Genomic DNA, 24,480 nt, shown 5'->3' on the forward strand with positions numbered 1-24,480 from the left:
CCCTGAGTGCCACTGGGTGTGTCCCCTCAAAAGATAAAGTATCCTTTAACTCTACTGAATAGATTTTAAACATTTGTGATAAAATGTTAATTTCCTGAAAATGGACTTGTAAAACACATAAGCTTATTGCTAGTGGACAGTGATTCCTCATTTCACACAAAGACTCCTGAGTCAGGAAATTTTGAGGTTTCTAAGAGAAGGGAAAATAAAGCAAATATACCACCAGACAATTGTCCTTTTCTGACTGCCTATTAGTAGCAGATCTATCATTGTTTATTTCGGTACTGTTATCTTTAAGGTAGGTTTTATATTGTTGAGACAGAAATTTAGACACAGGATTACCTACCCTAAAAAAGAAGGAAAGGTGCTTTAATTTTAACCTAGTTTGACCTTAACTATCCTGAGGTCCCAATTCCATTTGATAAGGACTTTTATGTTATGTTCTTGAATATAATAGAAAAAAGCTGAAAGTTGCTTAATCTCATAAAGTATCTTTATGTGACAGCACGTAAGATGAATTAAACTTTCAAATTTCTGTTGCCAAATCTTCCTTGTTTATATGTAGTGTGCTTAATTATAATAATGTACTCATCTCTTACCACATAAAATTTGCTTAAATATAAAAAAACAAAAGTTTTGATTAATAGTAAGAGCTTCAAAGACTGGAGGCTATTACAACTATATGAAAAAGAGTACTTAGAAACTAATATCAACCCATAATGACAGTTATAGGCTATAGACAATATAGAAAATGTCCATATTTTAAATATTCCATCATAGACTCTGGGCTGAACAAAATAGAGTAATAGTTGATTGGAAGCCTAAAATGAAAAAAAAAGTATTGTTGATCTGTAACTGTCTTTTATGTGATAATTAACAATCAAGGAAAATTTAGATTGACAGAGTATAATCATTTGAAATATTAAATATTTCTATTTTTTCAAAGGGCATAAAATTTAAATTTGGTCCCTGAAGGTGTTTAAGCTAGTAATAATTTAATATTTTATTTAATTAATTCATATATCCATTAAAAAGTAGTCTAGATGTTTTAATATAATACTACCAAATGGCATGTTTAACTCAAGAGATTAAAAATTAATCAAATGCCATTCTTCCATAGTATTTCAGAGAAGTCACAATAATATTTATCCTTCAATGTTTACCAAAGTTTTGGAACATGATCATTTATTTAATGGTTTGTTTATTTAATGGGTTTTAGCTGGATATAGGAAAAGAAATAAAAGGTTATTCTTGTGATTATTCCCTGCTAGAATACTATATTCTGGTTTTATTTAAGTCAGTCTTTCTCAAAGAACCAAACAGTAACACTGGCAGAGGTCCCATGGAGAAAAGAATTTTATGGTTAGGTTAGTTTGAGAAATAGAATTTTCTACATAGTCCCTACCTACAATTTGGCAATGCACTTTGGCATATCAAAGGTAACAATGAGTTATGTAAGAGCATATTTAACTTGGAATTTTCCAAATTTATTTGACCACAGAAGTCTCTTCTCCACTCTAAGTTGAGGAAACTGCATCAAAATCTTTGCATTGTGGTTAAGTGTTTTGTTTTAGGGATGGAGAAGGAGAGGGAACAAGGTAATTTGAGCCTCACTAATAGTTTAAATCAGAACTTCCTATGTCAAATATGAAAAGGAAATAGTCTTTATAGCATTTGCTTCACCGAATATGAGACATACATTATCGCTGAGAATGTGAAACTTTAAATAGGGACCGAGATTATTTGTAAACCAGATGTGTGTCGTTAAACACTTTGTCTTATTTTTATTCTGAAAAAGTTATATTCTTTACCTGTTAAGAAAAAGTAAAAAGATAGAGTAAAATAAGACAATGATTAAGAAATGGGGGAAAAGACCTGTATTAAAATATCATATTCCAAAGAATAATTTTTAACAATAACTGCTAGATATTAAGCTTTCAGAATTCTCATATTTTCTGGCTTGATCCTTTGAGGAATGATGAAAATTGAAAAAAGTAGGTGTATAATACATCCAACCTTCTTTAATCAAGATATCCTAAAAGTCACACGGTGCAGTCTATTCAGATTCAATTTATTCTCCAGATGTCCCAATGGAGTGATTCCGCTGTGATAAAATAGGCTCAGGTTCAGTTCTTTTCTTTGCATTCCCTAGTGCTGAACTGTTCCCAAACAATGAGTTGAATACAGTTCTAAGAAACCAGTCTTACTTTCTTCCTTTTCTCCATCAACTTCCTCAGTCTGAGGATGAGAGATAGTGTAATTCTGAGTAATCAGGTTCCTCTAGAAATCCCATTTCAGCAAAAAAGCATCTGGGTTCTTAGCCAAAAGACAGAACACCTGGCAGACAGACTTACCCCCAAAGTAATGTAAGAAGCAGAGATGTCATCGGTCTCTGTGTTTACTTAACAATTTATTCCCACTATCCGCAGTCTGGCCTTGTCTCTTCTATGTCTGCTCCACCTATTGCACAACTACAAAACAGCCCTTGATTTTTAAAATCAGTCCATTTTGGAGCCAAAAAGGTATTAGAGAAGGCAAGCCATTTGAGAAAATGATTTTGTGTTTTATTTCACTTGATATCAACAGTTTCTGTTCTGTCTTAAAAACACTTTAAAATAGAAGTCCTCCCCAAACATGCATGGGATTCTCATTTCATAGCAGAAAACCATTTGAATACTAGCTTACTCTTTGTTCAATTTTACTTGGCAAAAAAGTCATGTCATGAATAGCTTAAAAACATACTTTAGAGTCATTTGATGAGACTATCTGATTTTCTTTGGATATTCAAAACACTTTTGTTTACTCCTGACCCTTCCTTTATATCTTCTTTTCTCAAGAAAATCTTTGATCAATTTATAAAGAGATCATTACTTCTAACACTGACACAAAGTAAACATAATATTTTGTTATGCTTTAAGTAGCTTTAAAATCATATTCAGAAGAAGAATTCTGTAAAAATATATAAAGGAACACTGCAAACAGAACATGTATACTTTAATTGGCTCTATAACACCAACTTACCAGAGAAAGTGGTTCTTTATGATGAAAAAAAATGACAGCACCATTATCTATCTTTTATAATTCTTATTATCATTAATATATTCTAAATCCTAATTAAAGAATACTATTAACAATGGATAAACATGTTGATATACCTATGGATCAAGGATAATGTGTTGGGATTAGTTGTAGTCAGAAAAAGGTGGTTCTAATTACTAACTTAATTATATTGGGCTTTTCCTCATTTTTCAGTAAAAATACTGTTATGATTTTTGAAACCAGTTATTTTCTCTTGCATTATTATTTCCCTCCATGACTATCATGTTCTTATTTATCTATTAATTTATTATTCAGTAAACATTTAATGAACACATAGCCACTTAAGGCATTTTGCTTCATAATTAGGGATTTATAATTTTGATGAGAGACCAGAGAGATAAGACAGGAATGTGTTATTTCTGTGCTCACGTCATGGATTAGCCTAATACAGAATACATTTAAAGACATTAATGTCATGAGTACCTTCAAATGTATAGCCAAAATTAATGGAAATAAGTCCCCATAAAGTAGCGTGAATTTGTCTGCTCTTCCTTTTTAGGTGAAACGGATTTCTGAAGATCCTCCTTGCAAATGCCCGAGCAAGTTCTGTGTGGAAAGACTTTCTCAAGGACGGTACCGGGTGGGAGAAAAAATCCTCTTCATTAGGGTAAAGTTTTACATTCCACTTTATTTCTTAGTCTTTATGAGAATATACATAATATGAGTTGGGTACTATAGGTTAAATATAAATACATAACTAGTAATTATGGATTGTTTCTTGGTGTATATACAGTTGGATTTGAAGATATGAGGTAAGAACTTTTTCTAAGCTATCAATATAATTACTTTAAAAAGACAATTAAACGGAATTGTCACTTTTTACCTACAACATACACATATACTAAATTAAAATATTTCTGTTATTTTTACATTTAATTAAATTATTATATCCATTTTTGTTTTAAATTAATTAAACCTTTCTTTTATTTCCACTCTCCAAACCCCCAGTGGATAAAATAATTGTACTCCATCTTCCTTCTTTGCTCCATAGCTGAATTTTTAGAAATGATCAGTTCATTGGTCTGTGATAACTTTTAGAAAATTAAATATAATTTTAATTGTGAATTAAAACCAGAGTGAGAGCTCATTACAGTAATGCTGTTATAAAGTGGCTATTATTTCTTGTTTAGTTTTCTGGGTTAGAATAAATGAATTTGGATCTATGATAATGAATGTTTGGTAGTTTCTCTAAACTAGGCACATTTACTTGTCTGTTTTACAATCATTATCATTAAAGTTCTAATATTAATAATAATTGCATCTGGTAATTTGTGACTAAACATTTCAGATATTTTTCCTGAGAATATCAAAAACCTTGATCTTAAAATACATTAAGAACTTTTGTTTATATCATTTTTTTCAAAAATAAGACAATAAAATACAGCACAGATATAGAACTAGAATTCAGAAATGAAGTATACATATTTCTTCTTAATTTTTAGTTCTTTGTTAGATAAAAGAGGTTATCATTTAAAGGACACTTATTTATGTTTAATAAATTTTGTCTTCATTTGTTATTTGTTGAATGGCATGAGCTAAGTGTACAATATGTGCAATTCATTATAAACAAACACTTTCTGAAAATGTAAATCAAGGATAATGTAGTAAAAATGATTTAGTATACATTTTTCTTTATTTCAACTTTTTTGTTGAAATTCATTAGTATGACTGTTGACTTTTTTAATGCTCAGCAACAAGTAATTTAAATAAAATAATTATACCAAATATTTAAATTGTTTTGTATTTAACCTATATTTCGGTCTGTATTTACTAATTTTATAAAAATCTAGGTATTAATTGCTATTTTGTTTTGGATTGGCAATGCAAAGGACACCTGATACATTATTATTAAAGACTTGAAAACAAATCTGAGAAAATAATCTCAATAACATAGTTTCCCAGATGACTACTAACTGTTCTTTTATTCATTTATTACAAGGATAATATATGTGTTGATTTGACTCAAGTAGTATGCTTTCACTATAGTTCATTAAAACTCAAATGATTTAATATCTCCACAGATGTACTTAAATGTTATCAAGTTAATCTTTCTCAACTGAGACCCTTTATTATATTTTATATTGGGGTCTGGAGACAAACCAATATCTGAGGTTTTATATATAATAAAATAAATCATTTTTAAATATTGCTTTATTATAATAGAAGAGCCGTTATAACATAACAAAATAAAATAAATGAATATATTAAATATTCTTGACTCTAACATAACCTAATATTTTAGGTAAAATGTACATCACATATACTTAATTCTTTCATCTACCAAGTTAGTCACTTGCAAAAGAAGTTGACTTCTATATTTATGAATAAAACATTGGCTTATTGACGTAATGATGTAACAGATAAGTTAATGTTTACATTTTTGGTATTCCTTTTTACTTTAGGTTAAATATCATTGTATATATTTTTAGAAAAAGTAAGATCTGTTTTACTGAAAAACGCAACAAATTCTTTAATGATTGTGTTTAACGTAATATTTAAAACCACAAAAGCTGTTAATAGTTCATTTTAGATTTCTAATGTTTATTATTAATCTGTACTAAAAAATAACTGTGATGTGGATTTTCACTGAGTTTCCCAGGAAATTATTGTACTGGTATAAAAAAACGTGTTGGAACAATATTTTAACAATCTCTTTATATTTTACCAATTTAAAACACTTTTTAAATTAAAAATTTAATGCTGTCTGAATTAGGAACAAAAATTATATGCCAAAACGAGAAAAATTTTATTAATAAGTGTTCATTGAAATTCTTGTCTTTTAACTTGCTAAAAGTCTAGTACCATAATGAAGGGAAATTTTTTTTTTGTTTTTTTTGGGCCACACCCAGTGACACTCAGAGGTTCCAGCCCCTACGGAAAAATAACTTTTAAAATGTTCATTTTTTTTGTCTGTTTCTGATAATCCAGAGATGCCTTTTACCTATTCCATGAGTGTAGAGATTTTAATCAAGCTATGTGGGCCATGTGCTCCTTTCACAATATAATTTTTCCCTCTTTCCTCCTCTGCACTGAATGGATGAACAAAACTGTCTTGATGTCAACACATTTTGGCAGGTACTTTTTTTATTTGTTACAGAAAGGAACTTTTGTCATTCATCTTTAAATCACTGTAAGGAGTTGGTTTCATTTTAAACATCAGTTCAATTCAAAGATCTATGTGAATGTTGATGGTTATCAATCCATGCAATCAAACTTCCATAATTCACTACAGAAATGTCTATCATATAGTTTCTATATTAAATCTACATTTCTTTGCATATTTAGCATTGACATGCCTTAATCTTTATCATATCTTTCAAGGCAGTCAATTATACCCATATTTACTATGCAATAAATATATAATAAGTAGCAGCATTAGTTCAATTATCTAGTTATATATACATACAAAATAAAATATGCATGTCTTTGAGTCTTAGTATTTATTTGTCCCCTAGTTTTCTGATAATTCTGATAGCATTTGTGTTTTATATGTTTGTAATATACCTGTTTAGATAGAAATTTTTGATAAGCCAGTTCAAGTAGGTCATGTGTAAGATAAAATTTTTACCAAAACATTAAGAACTCTTTCTTACAAAACCATATGCATAAGATTCTTTTAGTAAACCACACAGACTACAATTATTCTTTTCGATGTATGTTCATTATTTTTTTCTTTTCTAAAAAATATGGAACGCTTCACGAAGTTGTGTGTCATCCTTGTCCAGGAGCCATGCTAATCTTCTCTGTATTGTTCCGTTTTTAGTATATGTGTTTCCGAAGAGAGCACTATGTTAATTATTTTATTGTTAACAAAATATCAAAATTTGTTGAATCACTTATTTTTCTGATTATTATTTATTATCATGTATATTAACATATTTTCTTTATACATTCAAGAGACAATAATATTTGAAAGTAAAAGCATTTGTGCAGATTGTAGATAAAGAAAGCTTGAGACAAGAGTTTCTAGAAATCAATGTATAAATAGGTACTTTGCATATATTACTAGTTAATGAATGCTTCTGTCAGTTTCTCTCTATGATAATATAGAGATTTTTGTTAATATATGGTTATCTTTATTTATTGGTAATGGATATGTCTCTTATCAGACATGAATAATTCAAAGAAACCTTTATACGGTTTTTGTTTTGTTGTTTTGTTTTGTTTTGTTTTGTTTGGGGCCACACCCGGTGACATTCTGGGATTACTCTGGGCTATGCACTCAAAAATCGCTCCTGGCTTGGGGACCATATGGGACGCAGGGGATGGAACCGAGGTCAGTCCTAGGTTAGCTCCTGCAAGGCAAATGCCCTGCTGCTTGTGTCACCACTCCTATTCCATCCTATAGGTTTTTCACTATGGCTTTTAGAGAAACATTTTAGTATTTTACACCAAAGTAGAATTTCTTTTCCCTAGTTTATCAAAAGTAATTTCTCAAAGATAAAATATTTCTTTGTACTTTCTAATTAGTAGCATTGTTATAAAGTAACTCTGTATCAGCAAGTGAAATGCAATCACTTTTGTATCTGTAATACAGATATATATTTATTTCCATTAAGGCTATAAATATTTAACTCAGTTTTCATTGACTTGACTTTAGAACATAACGATTATTTTTTTTGCTAAGAACAGAAAAATGACAGAAATTTGAATCGTGCTAGTTAGCTATGCTGACTATCTTTGAGATAAAAGTAAATCTTTTTAAATTTAATTTTAAGTATTTATTACTTATTTTGAAGTATTTATTGTTGTTTTATACTAAGGAGTCTAGTATACCCATATAAACACATATATGTATATAATTTGGACATGTTGTATAAGCAAACAGGAAAGAATTTTAGAAATCTATCCTAGATACTGTAGAAAGGTTTGTGTTATTTTGTTAGTCAATTTGGCAGTGATAGTATTCTATGTAAAAAATATTTTATTTGGGCCCGGAGATAGCACAGTGGCGCTTGCCTCACAAGCAGCCGATCCAGGACCTAAGGTGGTTGGTTCGAATCCCGGTGTCCCATATGGTCCCCCGTGCCTGCCAGGAGCTATTTCTGAGCAGACAGCCAGGAGTAACCCCTGAGCACCGCCGGGTGCGATCCAAAAAAAGAAAAACAAAAAACAAAAAAAAAATTATTTTTAGCAATACTCACAGGGTTTGGGGATATTCCTGGAAATAGCCTGCCAATTAGGAAATCCAGTTCAATGCTCAGCCCCAGAAATGTAGGATTATTCAGCCTAGCGGTGCTGAAGAACATAGATTTATTCCTGGCAATACTAGGGAAACTTGTATTTCCAAGGATCAAACTCATAACTTCAAGCATGCTCAATTTGTGCTTTAGACCCTTGAATTACTTCACTCCAATTTGACTTTATTTTATTTTTGCTTAGCTAAAGTTTTATTGACTTGAGATTACTATAGAATGCTATATATAATCTTGGATGTACAGTAATTTTAAAAATAATCCCCACATAAATACAGCAAATGCATCATCGCAGAACTTTTGAGTATTGTAAATTCTTTTTCAACCTAGTTAGTATCTATTTATAAGCCTTAAAATTGAGGCTCAGTCAATTTAATTTTATTAAGATTATTCTGATGTAGTATGAGTTTGAAAAGCACAAAATGACTATATGAAGCACAGGCAATTATAAAACACATATATAGCACAATTAGAACTCATTTGCTTATTTAATCATATAAAACATCATCCAGGAACTGAAAATTTTCATTTTGAAGGTTTCTATTTATCTTTGTGATGAAATGCTGAAGATCAAATGCTAAGAGAAAAATCTAGAAATTGCATTACATAAAAATGCTTCTTTGTAAGTATGAAAATTAACTGTAATATATGAAAAGAACAGAAATAATTTAAAATAGTTTTTTATTTTTAAGGATTATGAATGAGTAACTGCTTCTGTTATTATTTTTCTGATAGTACTAACATGTAAAGTTTTTAAGAATAATCAGCAACTTAAAGTAGTTGTAAATTTGAGAACAATTAAAAGGCCTTTAAAAAGGTGTCTGCTAACTTTTTGTTGTTGTTTGGTAATCTTTGGAAGAGAGTTTAGCAGTTTCTGAAGTCATAGCAATCTTTAGAACAGGAGGAACTTTGCATTTTGTTGTTAACTTTAGAATATTTTCCCTTGGATGAAAAACACTTCTACTTAACTTTGGTTATTATTTTATCTCTCAATATTTACACTTATTGTTTAGAGTTAACATTAGGAAACATTCATACATTTGAGTAATGTCTGTTTTTCTTAAATAGGATTATCAGTGAGCCATAACTTAATTTTCTCTGTTGTGGTGATTAAAGTTTTCATCATTAATATCCTGTTCACTTAGGGTTCAGTTTTTAGAGCCATGAAACTGAACTAATTTATTTGTAAAAGTGAAAAATATAAGTCTGAAATATTCTAATGTAGATAATTTTCACAGGGCAAGATTTTCTATTTAATTATTTTATTATTGCTTTAAAATCCTAGTAGTGGGACTTTGAAAAGAGAAGTCAACCAAGGAAATCAGAAGTTGTTAAGGTTTAGTTCAGTTGCTGACATTTTATCACTAGTTGCTTTAGGTTCTAATGCTAAGAATACTTCTTTTCAATTAATTAAAATTCATCTCTATTTTATCATTATATGTTCGTTTTTTCAAAATGTTGTCCATAATATGACGCCAGACATTAAAAGCTACTCTTTGTAAAAAAAAAAAAAAGCATAAACATAGATATTTATTTGTTTTGTTTTTTGGTTGTTATTTTTTTTTGGGGGGGGTCACACCCGGCAGCACTTAGGTGGAGTACTACACTCAGAAATCACTTCTGGCAGGCTCAGGGAACCATATGAGACTCCAATTCAAACTACCAACCTCTGCATGTGAGGCAAATGCCTTACCTCCAGGCTATCTCTTTGGCCCCTAGACAAGATATTTAAAAGGCTTCTTTCACTAGTTCCTAATCATTGAACTTTAGTTGTCTCTGTTGAGAACAAGGTATATCTCTTTTGCTCTCACTCTGAGTGTAAATAATTGTTGCCTTTCTCATTTTGCAGATAAGGAAGCTGTTATTTGAAATTGAATGTTTTCAAAATGTACAATCAAAAGAGTATTGAAAGTAGGATTGAGTGACCTAAATTTTTTAAATTTATACTCTTTACCAATAAGCAATAAGTCTCACAATTTGATTTTCTGGGATTCCTTAAAATGTATTAAATTGGCTCAAATGGTTTACTAATCATTACAATGAGATGTATAGGATTTTCAAACTACTTTACCATAGAAACAATTCCTCTACAGCCTTTTCTATTGTATTTTCCAGTGGTAGTACTATACTTTTCCAGTGGTAGTCTATACTTTGGTAGAGGTATTATAAATAAAAAAATAATGTGTATTATAGACTTATAATAATAAAACAATTTTTGTATCTTTCTATGAGCTAAAATCCACATACTTTAACATACTACTAAAATATAGTAGTTATATACATTTTTTATTTTGAAGTTTTATTTAGAAATCATTTTTCAGGAAAGAAATGGAGCCTATTTTAAAGGAAAAGTAGAAAATAGTTTATTACAATTATTTTATCAGTAATATTACTATATACTTGATAAAATGTACAATTATCTCCCTGTGTCATCTCACACACACTATATTCTAGTATATCTCTTTGTGAAATATTCACTAAATACAAATACGTTTTATACTCTTAGGATATTAATAATAAATACAGTTAAGTTTCATCTACTAAATATCATTTTTTAAAAAATATTCAAAAAGCAAAGAGTGATACAGTTACTTAGTAAATAGTTCAGACTTAAATAAAGGTATATTTTTCCCAACTGCTAAAAATATTTTATAATATTTATTAGTGTTTAGTGATGTTAGATACTGTTTATAATAATTTATATGATTCATCTTATTTAATATGCAAAACTGAACTACATATGGCATGTGTTATGTTTTTTAAAGGTTTTGTATTTTTGGAGAGAGGGCCACATCCAGCAGTGCTCAGGGGTTACTTCTTGATCTGTACTCAGGAATTAAACCTAGCAGTGCTTAGGAGAGCCATATGGAACCCATTTTGAGCTGGAGATCAAACCTGTAGGGAAAATATCCTACCTGCTATAATATTTCTCTGTCATAGCATGTTTTAATATGTCCTTATATCTATTTAAATGGGAGTCAGAGATGTAATATATAAATAATATATTGAATCAATATATTTATATAGTTAATCTTCATGACTGGGCAAGGCCAGATAGAGTTCCATGCCAGAATTCTAATTGCTAAGTGTATTATTATTATTATTATTATTTATTTTTTAACATAGAAAGAAATAAGCTTCTTATAGAACCTAAAGAAAAAACAATAAATATTTAATTGGAATACCGCAAAGGGATTTGAAATGTTATGGAGTCATACATCGTTATACTACTTTTGAATTAAATCATCTCAGATCAATGTAAAGGTCAGACACATTGTTATTGAGTCTTTGCAATTTCTTTTTTACCATAAAAATACTTCAGGGTAATACCTGTGTGGTGAAAAGCAACTCTGTATTAACAAACCAAGCAAGAGAGGCACTAGAGCTCTGTTGCTATAGCAACAGAACCTAGGAGTGCCTTCTGGGACTTGCTCTAGGGAAGGTCCAATGATAGGAAGTGATATTACTTTGTTTTCTGCTCTTATGACACATATTGATTTATTGTGAGTAAAAAGAACTGTGGTTCAAATTGCATACCTTTCCTGATAATGAAAAATGAGCTGCTGTGTAAAAATGCAAAGGGGTTTTAAACAAAGAACATGGAGATTAAAAGTTTCATTTATCTTAGTGAATATTAAAAAAGCAGCTATTGCTCAGCAGCTACATGCTAAAAATTCATTAAAAATACATAAATATCTAATCATCTAATCTAGAAAATACATGGGGGCAGTGATCATGATTTTAAAGTTATCTAAATTTTCTATTCATGTGTAGAAGAATTGTGATCTTATTTATTATAATATATGCAAAAATCTCATGAAACATTTATAATGCTTCAACACTATGGTAAGAAAAGCATGCTTGTTATTAGGACATAACAATCAATAGACTGGATTACTTTCTTTTTTAGTTGCCACAAAACAATGCTAATTCAGTAAAAGTAAGAAATAGCATATAAAATCTCTCCAAGTTCTTTTATTTCAGATTAAAAGAATTTTAATAATATTTTGTCTTCTTTAAATTAACTCCAATTTATTTATAATTTATTCAGTTTCAATGAGGAGGACTAACAAATGCATATAATTTACACTTGGTAACATATTTCTCAAAGGACTTTACAAATGTTAATAAATCCTCCTAACTTCTTTTCTCTAAGGAAGGTCTATAATAAGCAAATAATGATTAACAGTAACTGACATAAATTGAGATGTTGGGGTATTTTCTTTCTGAGATGTACCCTTTAAGTTAAAATTCTTTAAAGAAAAATTTAATTTGAGGTACAATGGTACAGTGGGTAGGGTGTTTGCCTGGCATGCGGCCAACCAGCATTCGTAACTTTGCATCCCATAGAGTCTCCCAAGCTGGCCAGGAATGATTCTTGAGAGAAGAGCAAGGAGTGACCCCTGAGCACTGCCAGGAAAAAGAAGAAAAAAAGGAGAGAAAAAGAAAGAAAGAAAGAAAGAAAGAAAGAAAGAAAGAAAGAAAGAAAGAAAGAAAGAAAGAAAGAAAGAAAGAAAGAAAGAAAGAAAGAAAGAAAGAAAGAAAGAAAGAAAGAAAGAAAGAAAGAAAGAAAGAAAGAAAGAAAGAAAGAAAGAAAGAAAGAAAGAAAGAAAGAAAGAAAGAAAGAAAGAAAGAAAGAAAGAAAAAGAGAGAGAGAAAGAAAGAAAGAAAGAAAGAAAGAAAGAAAGAAAAAGAGAGAGAGAGAAAAAGAGAGAGAAAGAAAGAAAGAAAGAAAGAAAGAAAGAAAGAAAGAAAGAAAGAAAGAAAGAAAGAAAGAAAGAAAGAAAGAAAGGAAGGAAGGAAGGAAGGAAGGAAGGAAGGAAGGAAGGAAGGAAGGGAAGGAAGGAAAGGAAGGAAGGAAGGAAGGAAGGAAGGAAGAAAGGAAGGAAGGAAGGAAGGAAGAAAGAAAGAAAGAAAGAAAGAAAGAAAGAAAGAAAGAAAGAAAGAAAGAAAGAAAGAAAGAAAGAAAGAAAGAAAGAAAGAAAGAAAGAAAGAAAGAAAGAAAGAAAGAAAGAAAGAAAGAAAGAATGAAAGAAAGAAAGAAAGAAAGAAAGAAAAAGAAAGAAAGAAAGAGAGAGAAAGAAAGAAAGAACGAAAGAAAGAAAGAAAGAAAGAAAGAAAGAAAGAAAGAAAGAAAGAAAGAAAGAAAGAAAGAAAGAAAGAAAGAAAGAAAGAAAGAAAGAAAGAAAGAGAAAGAGAGAAGGAAGGAAGGTACGAAAGAAAGAAGGTAATAAAATTTTAAATGAAAAATTGTCGAAGATTTTACTTATCTCTATTGAACAAAAGGAAGCAAAAGAAAGCTTACAATTTGATCTCTCTTACAAGAATTCAAAGGTTAATTAAAATATCTGGCAGTGTTCTGTGTTCTTAAGTTAGACCATTAAAAATTTTCCTATAAATTGTTAAGGCATATAAAATGTTGAAGAACCAACGAATAAAACCTAAAAGTTAAATATCTCTTTCCTCAGATGATTTGCCATTATTGTCTACCTAGAAATTAATAAATTTTTAAAATTGACTTTTATTTGAGTCAATACGTACCTATACTTATTTTCAATATTATCAGAAAATGTTGCAATACTTGTAAATTGTGTGTTGAATATACTATTCTTTGCCTCTCATAATTTTCTCTTGCTATTTTATTGTCTCTAGAATATACACAGGTTTAAACTAGTGGCAAATCAAATTTATTTATATGTAAAAAAACATTAGAAAATTACTTCAGTGTGGAAATATACAACTATTATTATCAGCATTTCTAGTAGTCTGCATTGCTGTAAACTTCTTGACATAATAAATCAGTCACATACAGGGGCAGAACAATAGCACAGCTGTAGGGTGTTTGCCTTGTACACTGCCAACCCCAGACAGACCTGAATTTGATTCCTCTCATCCCATATGGTCCCCCAAGCCTGCTAGGAGTAATTTCTGAGTGCAGAGCCAGGAGTAATTACCTCAGAGTGCCACCAGATGTGGCCAAAAAATAAATAAATAAATAAAAATAAATAAATAAATAAATAAATTAGTTACACACATACAAATATCTTAAAGTTATATATACATATATGCTGATATACACATGCAACTATGTATTGAGAAAATATATTGGAATAAATATTAGAGATATCAAGATAAAAGATTCAATTTGAAAAGCAAAATATAGTTCAAATTTGACATTCTGATTTAAAAAGTTTTTCTCTACCTTAATTTCCTTAGTTAAAAAAATTAAGAAAAATAAGTCTGTAGCTTTCCCCATATTATACACAATTTATTAAATAGTTTTATAAAATCACTTTTTATAAATATAGTACTTAATAAACTATTTAATAAATGGTTTTGTGTTAGTGCTTTACATAGTGATCTATGTTCCATGACTTCTTATATTTAGTCAACTCGATTTTTTGAGATAGGTATTAATAGTACTCTTAACAATTATCTTGATTTATCTAAAATAATGGTCTTGAATTAAGCAATAAGGGAATAACTTTAAACATAAGGAGTTAATTATCTTCCAAAGATGGTAGAACTGCAAAAATCAAAGCATTGTTTGGGACAAGAATGATAATACTGTAGTGCTCTTGCCTTGCACACAACTGATCTGTATTCATCCCTGGCACTGCATATGGTCTCCTGTGCCCCTCCTGGATAGATCTTTGAGTCCAGAACAACTAGCTATGGTCCATAAATAAAACAAAACCAAAAACAGAACAAACAAATATTTTATTTTATAAGATCTGATTTCAGAAATATGTGGTTCTGAAACTATATGAAATTTATTCTATTTAAAGTGAGTTTCTTGTCAAGTCATGTTATGAGTATTGATGCTCTATTTTGTAGCTCCTAATTAATTTATTCCTTTGTCAAAGTACTTTTAGAAAATATGAAAATGTCATAGCTGATTCTTATTGAAGAGTTTGAAAAAGGGATCAATGTAATTATTTTACTAAACAATCTACAAAACACATTGACAGTAAAGTTAAACTAAAATGGTCCTCACATTTATCAATATATATCTTGATTTTTTTTTTCAACATTTATTTTTGCTTTTACTCTACATCCAGTGGTTCTCAAGAACTATTACTGGATTAATGTGTGGAGGTCACTCTCAGAATTGTTCAGAAAGAGTGTGATGCCAAGGATCTAAATCAGGACTGAACTCATAATATTTCTTGCATTAGCACTTTCAATGGTTTTTAAAGTACATGCAATTACATATGATTTCATCTATTTTTATTTTACTTGATAAACTTCAATATTCTAATTTATAGCATCTTACTTATGAGAAAGCTGAAGGTAACATAGATTTGGAAAGCTTTCCAAGGTAATTTATTTAGCCAGGATTAAAGTAATAGTTTTATTTATTAAGTTAAATACATTTAAATTGTAAACAGTTATTAAACATCCTTAATACAATTATTCACTATTTTTAATTTAAGATTTATTTCCTGGATTACAAATTAGATGCTACATAGTAATGAAAAATTCTAATGTTTCTAAGATTCTCTCTTTTCTTGATAATATTCCCACTTGGCTTACTTGTTCCATTATGATATAAATGTGAATAATTTTTAATGATGAAAAGTGGATGAACTTTTGCAAAGGGAAAATAATGAAGTAATTACACATAATGTGTCCTTGAATTATTGATGATTCTCCTGGAAGGCAAAAAGTAACCTGTGAAATATTTGTCATTATAAATTGTACATATAATTCTCCTGTGTATTCAAGTTATATAAACAAAATACAGCCAGATTCATTAAGAAAGATATTTTACAAATGTGACTGTCCTAAATTTATATTTAATGGAGTCAACATGGTAGAAATTTTACCATTGTAAACTTGACTGTAATAAATGAGGATTCATTTATTTAGTATGTTTTCCATTAAATCAGTGAGTTAAGTTTATACATTCATGGTCATTTTAACCCATGCATTGCATATGCAGAACCAACAGTAAATTTCTGTTTTCAAATTAAAATATAGAATCTTGGTCCTCAGTCTAGATATTTTTTCCACACATTTATTTATTGATTGATCGATTTTAATATAATTTTTCTTTTGATCATAGTGGCTTACATATTGTTGACAATAATATTTTAGGTACATAATTACATAAAATCAGGGGGATTCCCATCACCAATTTGTCCTCCCTACACCTCCGATTTTGTCCTACCTCCCATGTCGTCTTCCCTCACCCGAAGGGCTGCTAGAATATGTGGTCCCCTCTGTACCTAGCCTACTACTTAGTAGTCTTGCACCTGTTTGGTCTTGGTGCCTCCCTTATTTCCCCCTCTAACTGGGAGGCAGGACTAGCTACTTAAAGTTACGTGGTTTTGTTTGAAGAAGAGAAAAGTAATAAACTGGGGTAAAAGTCTAATACTCCGAAAATGGGCAGAATCCTTCTAGAGACTCTCATCATCCGTTTGAGAGACTAAGGAGAAAAAGAAGGTGAAACACTCCACCAATACAAAAAGATGTGTCAAATATCCAGTGAGGACTCCAACAATAACAATAAGCCTTTCATTGCACGAACTTACTTACATAGTTCACAATTTTAATTAACTGTGATGATATGTTCCCGTTCTATAGTACAGATTTGTTTTATTTTTATTTTTATTTTGATTGTAGTGGCTTACATATCTTTCACATTAGTATTTTAGGTACATAGTAACATTGAATCAGGGGAATACTCACCACCAAATTTGTCCTCCTCCCTTCCCCGTTCCCTTTCTGCAATCCATATCCCCCACCATCACCCCCCGGGCTGCTAGAGTAGGTGGTCCCCTCTTTGTCTAGCTTACTATCAGTGATCCATACATCTGTTTGGTCCTGGTGCCCTCCCTTGTTTCTCCTTATATTTGAGTGGCTAAGCTAGATAAATCGAGTTATGTGGTTTTGTTTGAGGGAAAGAAAAGCAATAGAATGGGGAAAAGAATAAGAAAAAAATTTAAATTAAAGTAAAATATGCTGAAAATGGGCGGAGTCCTTCTAGTGGCTATCAACCTCAGTTTGAGAGAGGACATGAAAAGGTAATTGAAATACCATAAAAATATAAAAATAAATGTCAAATTAAATATCCAGTGAGCCCTACAGCAGTAAAGAGAAGCACCACACAATAGTCTCGGTTCTGAAATCAAATCATGCCAGAGTGCAAAAGAAAGAGAAAGATAAGATAAAATAATATAAAATAAAAGGGAGACATCAACTTCAATATCTACACCAAAATAAGGACGTCAAAAACAATCAATATATATGTAGAAAAATAATTATTTTGTGCTTTTTTTTCCCTCCTCCCCCCCCCCCCCCGCTTAGGCACAGTAACTATTGGGGATATTATAGAGGGAATTCTCTTGGCCTAGGAGATACAGGGTTTCTCCATCCCTGAAGTATACTGTCATGGGATTAACTATAGACTCCCTGCATGATCATTTACTCTCCCCTCGGTGCTTTTGTGGTGTATGGAAGACTTCTGCTTTGTAATGGATGGTAAAATCAGACCTCTGTATCTAGAGATCTTGGTGACTGTGCAGCTCAAGGAATGGAGCTTATGATGAAGGCTTTCTTTGTGGTTCTAGCAGTTCTGCTTCTTCAGTGTCATTTTTTTTTCTTTTGTGGTTTTTGGGTCACACCTGGCAGTGCTCAGGGGTTATTTCTGGCTCCAGGCTCAGAAATTGCTCCTGGCAGGCACAGGGGACCATATGGGGAGCCGGGATTAGAACTGATGATCTCCTGCATGAAAGGCAAACACCTTACCTCCATGCTATCTCTCCGGCCCCCTTCAGTGTCATTTTAATTCATCTTCTGTAGTTGGTGTTCTTGGTCATTATATTGCTCCTAGGATGGAGCCTGGGATAGAGTCTTTCCTTATGTTTCTGGAAGACCCGTTCACTTGTGGTTGTCTCAGTCAGACCTCTGGATTTGGAGATCTTGTTTGTTGAACAGATTGTAGACTAAAAGCTAGGTTAGAGATTTTGTTGTTGTTGTTGTTGTTGTTGTTGGTCCCGGGATGCGTACTGTCTAGTCCTGGTTGTAACAACCAGTCACAGATCAAAGGGTGACATGTCTTCTGATTTTGTCGTATCATTGGCTGGTGAGGAAGGATAACTTGCTCTTAGATCTAGTTGTTCCTAATTCCTCGTTGTCAGGTTATCAATTTAGAACTGGCATATGTTGGCATCATAGCAGCATTATGAATGCCCTGGAGGGGATTTTGTTCCTGGAGCTGTTGTGGAGAACTCTGTCATTTCTATGGCTGGGATCCAGAAGTCAAGGCTGAATGGTCGGTGCCTATTTCCCTGGAGTCTAGGTTGGTTCCACATGACATACATTCAGGGTGGGAGATGTCCCTGTGTTGTAAAAAAGTATAAGTTCTTATCCCTAGTAGATAAGAACTTGTTTTTACAGGTAAAATTTCCCCTATTTTTAATATGCCTTTGCAGGAAGAAGTGGCACTACATTATATTGCTGGTGGATTTGGGGGTGGAGAGAGAAGAAAACAGACCCATGACAAAAACTAAAAATATATATGCTCAGACATATCTAAAGAAAAAAAAGTTTCTTAAAAGAAAAAAAATAAATAAAAGACATAATTAAAGGAATAAAGTGAGGCTGGGAGGGATATCATGGAGGCAAGGTGTCTGTCCTTCCTGCAGAAGGACGGTGGCTCACATCCCAGCATCCCACATGGTCCCCCATGCCCACCAGGGGCAACCTCCGAGCAGAGCCAGGAGCACCCTCTGAGCGCAGCAAGCTGTGACCCAAAAGAAGCAAAAAACAAATCAAATCAAAAAACAAAAACTAGAACAAAATAAATAAATTAAAAAAAAAAAACGAACAAGGGCGGAAGAAAAAAAAAAGAAAAAGGGAGAAAGTGATACAGGAGATTACTTTACATTTGGGGAGAAACAGTATAAGAGGTAGTGCTATATAGGTCTATACTTATGATGATAGTATAGGCTTCCCCATTGTCTTTTGAGATTTCCTCGTGAGGTGTGGGCTCCAGGCAGGGAGGTCTTGGGTAGAGTTCTTGAATGGGAGTCCTTTGGAGCTAATCCGATATAAAGCCACAGTCCATAACAGGGAGAGATGATTAGGAGGGCCACACTGCATGAGTCAGTTGGGGTGTTGGTTGTATTTTCTTGCCGAAAACGAGGTGTGAGTTTGAGTGGGTGTCTCTTTACTTGGGTACCGGGTACTGGTTCGTTGGTGTAGGAGGTTGGTCTTGATGCCTAGTGGGTTAAGAACTGAGGGTGAAGAGTTATAACATGGTGGAGATATCGGGAATTGGATTAAGGGGTGAAGGGATAGTCAGGTTTCTGAGGGGGGGAAGGGGATAGTACATGGGAGGGGTTATATAGGGTATAGGTATGGGTTGTTTGTGGTTTAGGTTTGTCTCTTAAGGAGGATTCCTATCTCTGTGTTCCTGCCCCCATATAAACATATAGAAGTTAGCTTAGGTATATATTAATGTAGACAGGTGGGGAGGGCAAGAGATATGCTGAGTACAGAAAGATAGGTAGGTATAGTACTTGTAAGGAAAGGAAACTAATAGATTAACTTTTGGATATGTATAGGTTTCATGTCTTGAGTACTAACCATTGTGTTAGTAAGGTCTATCTATATAGGTGTTTACCCTTTGCAGTATTGTCCACAGCACCCTATACGTCAGCTTTCTTTCCTTTCCTATAGAGGGGGTAACCGTGTCGTTTTTATTTGACATGGATTGAATTGATGGTAATGAGGAGAAGAAGGTGAAAGAAACGGGAGACAAGAAGAGAGAAAAGGGAAAACAAAACAGAACAAAACAAGCCAACAATTAAACAACAAAAACAACAACAAAAATATGAAGTAATGAAAAGAGAGGGCGTGTTAGTTTGCTTGAACGTATTTGATGCTTAGGCCCTGTAGTAAAAATCTGTAGGTCATGGTTGTTGCTTCAGTGATCTGGCTGGACATGCACTTCAGGTCCTAAAAGAAGGCATAATCTAGAGATAAAGGGTATGTAAAAGACTTTTATCCGGACATTTTGATGAAACAAGCTGAGTATGGTGCCTCGTGTGACTCAGCACCGAGGTCCCACCATAGGATGTTCACACTTTGTATCCAGAAACCCTTATGGGCAGAAAAACTGAGAGGTTATTTTAAATGTGGTAAGGTTAAGGCATTCAAAGATAATGTTTTGAAATGTTTCCTCTGGAGGCAATAATTTCCCATCATAGTCTTTGCCTGTAATCCTGTATAAGATCCCTAGTAAATTATTATGGGCCTTTGTAGTAAAATGATAATTACATACCTGTTCTCTCTACGCTACTGTTTATGCTGTTGCTGGTTTCTTTATGATATAATGTGTAGTCGGGCTTTGTGTTGTTTCTCTTCCCATTCTTTTGGGATCTGCTTGCCAGAATATGGTGATTATTACAGTGTTTGAAGTTTCTATCCTGTTACACCCTGTTATTTAATTGTGGGGTTTTGGTTATATATCTGGTGCCTATTATAGGTACTTCAGAATAGTGCTATCATTCTGTGCTTATCTTTTGTCTTCTGGCTTGCTTCATTTAACATAATATGTTCTAGGTCCATCCACATTGTTGCAAGGTCAGTGATTGTATCATTTCTAACTGCCATGTAGTATTCCATTGTGTATAGATACCACATCTTAATGATCCACTCATCTGTTGTTGGACATACAGGTTGGTTCCAATACTTGGCTATTATACTGAGTGCTGCAATAAATAGTGGGGTGCACACATACTTTGGAATGAATGTCCTTCTGACTGAGGGGTAGATACCTAGGAGAGCAATTGCTGGATCAAATGGCAGCTCAATTCTGAGTTCCTTGAGCACTCTCCAGAATGTTCTCCATAGATAATGGACTAGGGGGCATTCCCACCAGCAGTGGATGAGAGTGCCTTTCATACCACAACCCTGTCAACAGAGATTGTTCCCATTATTTTTGATGTGAGCCATCCTCACTGGTATAAGGTGGTACCTCATTGTTGTCTTGATTTGGATTTCACTAATGATGAGTGAAGGTGAGCATGTTTTCATGTGTTTGTTGGCCATTCTTCAGTCTTGCTCAGAGAAGTTTCTATTCATTTCATATCCCCATTTGTTATGGCTTTATTTGGTTCTGGGTGGCTCAGCTTTCTGAGTGCTTTGTATATTCTAGATATCAGAACTTTATCTGACATGTTGAGTGCAAAGATTTTTTCCCATTCAGTTAACTGTCTTCTTGTGTTAGGTAGGGTTTCTTTTGCTATGCAGAAGCTTTTTAGTTTGATGTAGTCCCATTTGTTTATGTTTGATGCTAAAGTTCTTGCCATTGGTGCTCCATCCTCGAAGACCTTTTTGATATATAGGTCTTCGAGTGTTCTGCCTATTTTATTCTCAATAAACTTTATAGATTCGGGTCTGATTTCAAGGTCTTTGATACATTTTGAGTTGACTTTTGTATAAGGATTGAGGTATGGGTCAGTTTTCAATTTCTTACATGTGGTTTTCCAGTTGTACCAACACCATTTGTTGAAGAGACTTTTTTTTGTTCCATTTCAAGTTCTTGGCTCTCTTGCCAAATATTAGTTGGCTGTATATCTGGGGGTTTATGTCTAGGAATTCTGTTCTGACCCATTGGTCTGAGGTCCTGTCTTTGTTCCAGTACCATGCTGTTTTGATCACTATGGCTTTATAATTTAGTGTCAGGTTAGGTAAAGAGATGCCACCCAGCTTCTTGTTTCTCAATATATGTTTGGCTATGCTGGGTAATTTGTGGTTCCAGATAAATTTTGTGATTGATTGCTCTAATTCCTTAAAGAATGATGTCTGAATTTAGATAAGGATTGCATTAAATCCATATAGTAGTTTGGGTAGGATAGTCATTTTTGACTATGTTGATTTTACTTACCCATGAGCATAGGATGTTCTTCTATTTTCTTAGATCCTCTTCAATTTCTTTTTGAAGTGTTTTGAAGTTTTGCTGGTATAGGACCTTCACTTCCCTTGTAAGGTTGATTCCTAGATACCTAATATTTTTGATACTATTTTAAATGAAATTATATTTTTAATCTCTCTCTCCAACTTTGTTATCTGTATAGAGAAACACTACTGTCTTTTGTGTATTGACTTTGTAGCCAGCCACTTTGCTGTGTAGGTTAATTGTTTCTAGGAATTTTACTGTGGACTCTTTAGTGTTTTCGATGTATATCATCATATAGTTTGCAAAAAGAGATAGTTTGAGTTCCTCTTTCCCAATTTGGATTCTTTTGATTCCCTTCTCTTACCGGATTGCTATTGCTTGGACTTCTAAGATTATATTGAATAAGAGTGGAGAGAGTAGACAGCCTCACCTAGTTCCTGACCTTAATGGAAATGCTTCTAGTTTTTCACCATTAAGGATAATGTTGGCTGTGAGCTTTTCATAGATAGCTGTAACTATCTTGAGGAAGGTTCCTTCTCACCCTATTTTACTGAGTGTCTTCAACATGAAAGGATGTTTGATTTTGTCAAATGCCTTCCTCACAATTGATTTGATCATGTGATTTTTGTCTTTCTTGTTGTTGATGTGATGTATGATGTTGAATGATTTGCATATGTTGAAACAACCTTGCATTCCTGGGATAAAACCCACTTGGTCCTGGTGTATGATCTTTTTGATGAAGTGCTGGATTCGGTTTGCTAAGATTTTGTTGAGTATCTTTGCATCTATATTTATTAGTGAGATTGGTCTGTAGTTTTCTTTCTTGGTGGTTTCTTTGCCATCCTTGAAAATGAATGTAATATTAGCCTCATAAAAGGAGTTGGGGAGGAATCCTGTTTTTTAGATTATTTGGAAGAGCCTGTGGAAAAGTGGTAGTAAGTCTTCTTGGAATGTTTGATAGAATTCACCTGTAAATCCATCTGGGCCTCACTTTTATTCTTAGGAAGTTTCTTAATTATATCTTCAATTTCCTCTGCAGTGATTGGTCTGTTTAGTCTTTCTAGGTCTTCCTTTTCCAGTCTCAGATGACGGTACATTTCCAGGAATCTGTCAATTCCTACTGGGTTCTCTAGTCTGAGTATAGCTGTTCATAATATGATCTCATGAAATGTTGTATTTCTGGGAGTTCTGTTGTAATCGCTCCCATTTCATTTGTGATCCTACTGACTTGAGTGTTTTCCCTCTTTTTTTTTTTTTTTTTGTTGAGCTTTGCCAGTGGTTTGTCTATCTTGCTTATTTTTTCAAGAAACCAACTTCTGGTCTCATTGATTTTTTTGTATTGTTTTCTTAGTTTCTATGTTGTTTCTTTCTGCTCTGGTTTTTATTATTTTTTTGCCTTCTGGTTGGATTTCTTTGCTGCTGTTGTTCCAATTGCTTGAGATCATCCTTTAAACAGTTGATTTTGTCATTTTCCTCTTTCTTGATATAGGCCTGTATTGCTATGAGTTTCCCCTAATTACTGCTTTTGCTGTGTCCCACAAATTTTGACAAGTTGTCTGTTCATTATCGTTTGTCTCAAGGAATCTTTTTATTTCTTCCTTGAGTTGCTCTTTGATCCAGCTGTTATTGAGCAGCATGTTGTTTAATATCCAGGTACTAGTTTTTCTCCATTGCTTTATCTTGAAATCAATTTTGACCTCTGTTGCATAGTGATCTGATAAGATGCTTTTAATTATCCTTACACTTGTGGTCTTATATAGGTTAGATTTTTATCCTAATACATAGTCTATTCTGGAGAAAGTTTCATGAGGGCTTGAGAAGAATGTGTATTTTTTCTGGGGGTGGAGGGCCCTATATAAATATATTATTAAAACTAGATCTTCTAACTTTTTATTTAGGGCTCTTATTTTTTTGCTATTTTTCTGTTTGGTGGATCTGTCCAGTGGTGACAGTAGATTGTTGAGATCTCCTACTATTATCACATTTCCCTTCATCTGTTTCTTCAGGTTAGTGAGGAACTGCCTCTCATATTTTGCTGACTCTACATTAGATGCAGAAATATTTATTAGGATTAGTACCTCTTGATCTAGTGCTCCCCTAATTAGTATGTAATGACCCTCTTTGTCTCTGATCACTTTCTTGAGGTTGAATAAAATTTGGTCTGATATAAGAATGGCTGCCCCTGCTCTTTTTTGATTGTCATTGGCCAGAAAGATTGATTTCCATCCTTTTATTCTAAGCCTATGCCTGTCCTGTACTTGTACTTGTAGGTGT

At 32.6% G+C, this 24,480-nt stretch overlaps 1 protein-coding gene and 1 non-coding gene across 2 annotated transcripts in view; one reads left to right on the plus strand and one right to left on the minus strand.

Annotated features, from left to right (window-relative positions):
• The window catches only part of GAS2 (growth arrest specific 2), a 153,549-nt gene that overhangs the window by 82,774 nt on the left and 46,295 nt on the right, over positions 1–24,480 (plus strand). Inside the window, exon 7 of the mRNA XM_049781071.1 lies at positions 3,599–3,706. Coding sequence (XP_049637028.1) covers positions 3,599–3,706 — 108 coding nt within the window. The remainder of the gene's footprint in view (positions 1–3,598; positions 3,707–24,480) is intronic.
• On the minus strand, positions 6,780–6,886 carry LOC126019823 (U6 spliceosomal RNA). Its single transcript, XR_007499444.1, has one exon. It is a non-coding gene; the product is annotated as a U6 spliceosomal RNA (small nuclear RNA).

This window comes from Suncus etruscus, chromosome 9 (genome assembly GCF_024139225.1).
Source record: "Suncus etruscus isolate mSunEtr1 chromosome 9, mSunEtr1.pri.cur, whole genome shotgun sequence".
Classification (NCBI taxonomy): domain Eukaryota; kingdom Metazoa; phylum Chordata; class Mammalia; order Eulipotyphla; family Soricidae; genus Suncus; species Suncus etruscus.